This window comes from Antrostomus carolinensis, unplaced genomic scaffold (assembly GCF_000700745.2).
Source record: "Antrostomus carolinensis isolate BGI_N321 unplaced genomic scaffold, ASM70074v2 scaffold44987, whole genome shotgun sequence".
In the NCBI taxonomy this organism is placed as follows: domain Eukaryota; kingdom Metazoa; phylum Chordata; class Aves; order Caprimulgiformes; family Caprimulgidae; genus Antrostomus; species Antrostomus carolinensis.
In genome coordinates, this window is record NW_010329029.1 from 6,279 (window position 1) to 9,380 (window position 3,102).

At 50.8% G+C, this 3,102-nt stretch overlaps 1 protein-coding gene across 1 annotated transcript in view; it reads left to right on the forward strand.

Annotated features, from left to right (window-relative positions):
• The window catches only part of LOC104528404 (UDP-glucuronic acid/UDP-N-acetylgalactosamine transporter), a gene marked incomplete at its 5' end in the record, with an annotated part of 6,536 nt that extends 6,136 nt beyond the window's left edge, over nt 1–400 (forward strand). The window contains one exon of the mRNA XM_010172402.1: nt 292–400. Coding sequence (XP_010170704.1) covers nt 292–400 — 109 coding nt within the window. The remainder of the gene's footprint in view (nt 1–291) is intronic.
• Nucleotides 401–3,102: the final 2,702 nt, after the last annotated feature.

A 3,102-nucleotide genomic window follows, 5' to 3' on the forward strand; every position in this document is an offset into this window, starting at 1 on the left:
AGCAGGATCCTTCAGCGAGGGAGCGGGTCCAGCATGAGGCTGGAGACTCGGGCTCGTGAGCATTTGGGCAGGAATTAAACAAAATACCTGATTTTAGGAGGAAAACAGAAAGTTTTCTTGCAAATAGCTCCTTGCCCATTGGCACACCCATGGTTTTGACTTTTCTTTGGCAGCTGATGTTTGGGGCTGCCCGGGGCAGGTCTAGATGAACTCATGAACATTAGTGCTGGTGTCAAAGGCAGCGTCTCGTGCGGGCTCTGAGCTGGGATGTCTCTCCCTCTCGTTTTGCAGTATTGCTGGAAGTCTGGTGTATTCCTACATCACCTTCACGGAGGAGCAGATGAGCAAGCAGTTGGAAGCTGGCATCAAGATGGATATTAAAGGAAAAAGCTCGGTGTGACCAGGGAAAAGGTGGTTTTTTGGGGTGGTTTTTTTTTTTGGAAACAACCTCTTTCTGTTCAGCTGATCATGGGCAGAATGTGGGAAGGAATCCGGGGCGTCTCCCACGGAGTAACGGCGCTGCTCTTAATTTGCACAATCTAGATTGCTGCCTTGACAAATGATTGGGAAGATAACTGACTGCACAGTGAGGGATACGTCTAATTAAGTGGGATCGCGAGGAATTAATGGGTTTGTGATCACGCTGAGATTTGGCAGGAGAGACTGGCGCACAGGTTTGAGTCAGCTGAACCCTTGGCATCCTCAGCTCCCTCTCCTCTGGGTGCTGGGACAGTGGGTGCAGCCAGGGAGGGGTGCAGGGGCCGGCTCTGCTCTGTGCCTCCCTTATCCCAGTCCCTCCTGCTGGGCACGGATCTGGCTCCGAGGGGCAGGTGAATCCCAGGGGAGCGGAGCTGCAGCTCCAGGGTGAGCGCTGGTGTTCCCCCAGCAAAGCAGGATGCTCCTGGTTTGGGCCAAAACCCCTTTGTTGAATGCTCGGTGCTCTCTGAACTTATGTTTCTGAGGTTTTTGTGTTTTGTTTTGGGGGGTTTTTTTGTTCTATTAACCCCCTTTTAAAGCTGGGGGGTTTTTTTGGTTTTTTTTTGTTCTGTTAACCCCCTTTTAAAGCTGGGTTTACCCTCTTTAGTTTCTAAGAGCTCTGCAAACATTCAACCCCCCTCTCTCTTCCCCCCGAGGTTGCTTTTACAAGGCTCAGGGATGTTCCAGATGTAAAGGTTTTACTTGGCAGCCTCCCTCAAAACACCCTGGGATCAGGAACCTTGGGATTTGGGAAAGCTGCTGGTGGTGTGCCCCTGGCTGCTGGCTGTGCCAGGGCTGGTGGCTCTGCGGGGACCCTTGCAGGGTGTTTTGCATCCCATGGGGAGTAGGTGAGGGGACGCAGGAGGCTGGTGTCCCACCTGATTCAAAGAGTCTCCTCCTGAAGTCCAGAAAATCAGCTGTGAAGTGAAGGCAGCTGCTCCCTCCCCCACAATCAATCCCCTTCCCACCCTTTGGCACCGAGACACGAATCGTGGTGTTTTGGGAAGCCCACTGGGAACTCGTGGGGTGGGTGGCTTGTCCCCGCAGCACCCAGCGCGTCGCCTGTGCCCAGGCTGCAGCTTTGGCCGAGCCCCATCCTGCAGTTTGGTGTTTGATGTAATAAGTCATCTCTGGTTTGTGACCCGTTAAAAGAACGGGGTTTTTAATACGCCAGGCAGTGTTAACTGGTTTTTTTTAAAGGTTGTTTTACACAGCACTTCTTTCTGGGTCTCTCCTGGGATTGTCTTTTGATTTTTAAAAGAGAATTGTTTTTAACTTTGGTTAAAAAAAAATTGGTAAAACTATGTATTTATGGATTTTTTTTAATATACTGTCCTTTGGTAACCAGGGAAATGGCTTCCACAGCCAACAGGATTTGGGTTTGGGAAGATATTTGCTTAAAAACCTACCTGCTGTTTGCTGGAGCTGCGTTTATTGACGTGCTCAACATTGATGTTTTTATATGTGACCGAGAATTTCTGTAACAGTGCTGCCACAGCCTGATGTGCTGGGAAGATGGGACGTGAGTCTGCCGGCCCCTGCGCTGCTGCCCGCTCCCAAATCCCATCCCTGGAGTTGTTCAGAGCTGACATCTCCATCCCGGAGCCCCCGGGGTCTGCCCTGCCCTTCCCTTCCCTCTGGGGTGCTCCCGCTCTGGGCACGGGACGCTGAGTGGGTGCAGTTGGGGGACCAGTGTGGTTACTGGGTTTGGCTGAGTCAGGGTGTCCCGGAGCGAGGAGCTGCCCCATCTTAGGGCAGAATTGGAGAAGGAAAAAACTCCCCCATCACTTTTATTGCTTCTTAAATTTTAGTAAAGCCTCAGATTTGCAATCAGCTTCCCTGCATGTAGGTAAAGATTCGCCGTCTGTGCAGGAGCCCCAGAGCTACTCACATCAGCTCCAGGTGGGGTTACTGGTCCCTGTACTGGTTCCCAGTAGCCGGGCAGCACTGGGGCCAGCAGACCCCCCTCCAGCACGTGCTCCCACCGGAGCTGTGCCAGCCCAGACCCCCTCCATCAGCCAGGCCTGTCCGTGCCTCTCGCTCGCTTGACCAGAACCATTTGCCAATCATTTATTGCTGGTGCCGTGGCTGTGCTGAGGCGCTGCCAGTCACGATGTCGATTCTCTCAAAGAAAAAGGCTTTGATTTTTGTTGTTTATTATTATTATTTTTTTAATCTACTGGTTAGATTTCTTGTCCAAATGGTAAGATATTTTTAAAGCGTATTTTGTGTGTAACTGCGCACACCTCAGTGCCACGATGGTGTTGAACACACTGGGAAAGCCAAGAGTTCCTACAACAGTATTTTCTATGCTATTAATGGACTAAAATTCTTTTCTATATAGAAACGATTTACAAAGTGACTGTTTTAGTGATTTAAAGGGTGACCTTTGATTTGAATGTCTGGAGCAGGTTTAAATGTCGGTCTGTGACAATAGCAAAAAAAAAAAAGGCTGTTCTGTGCCTCTGTATTTTTGTACTGGCTTCAAATAAACCAACGACCTTCCCTCCTCCCTCGCCTGCTCGTGCCTTTCGCCCGGAGCTGCCTCTCGCTGCCCTGGGGATGGTCTGGACGAGGGATCAGGGCCCCCTCACTCAGTTTGCAGAGACACCCAGCTGGGTGGGA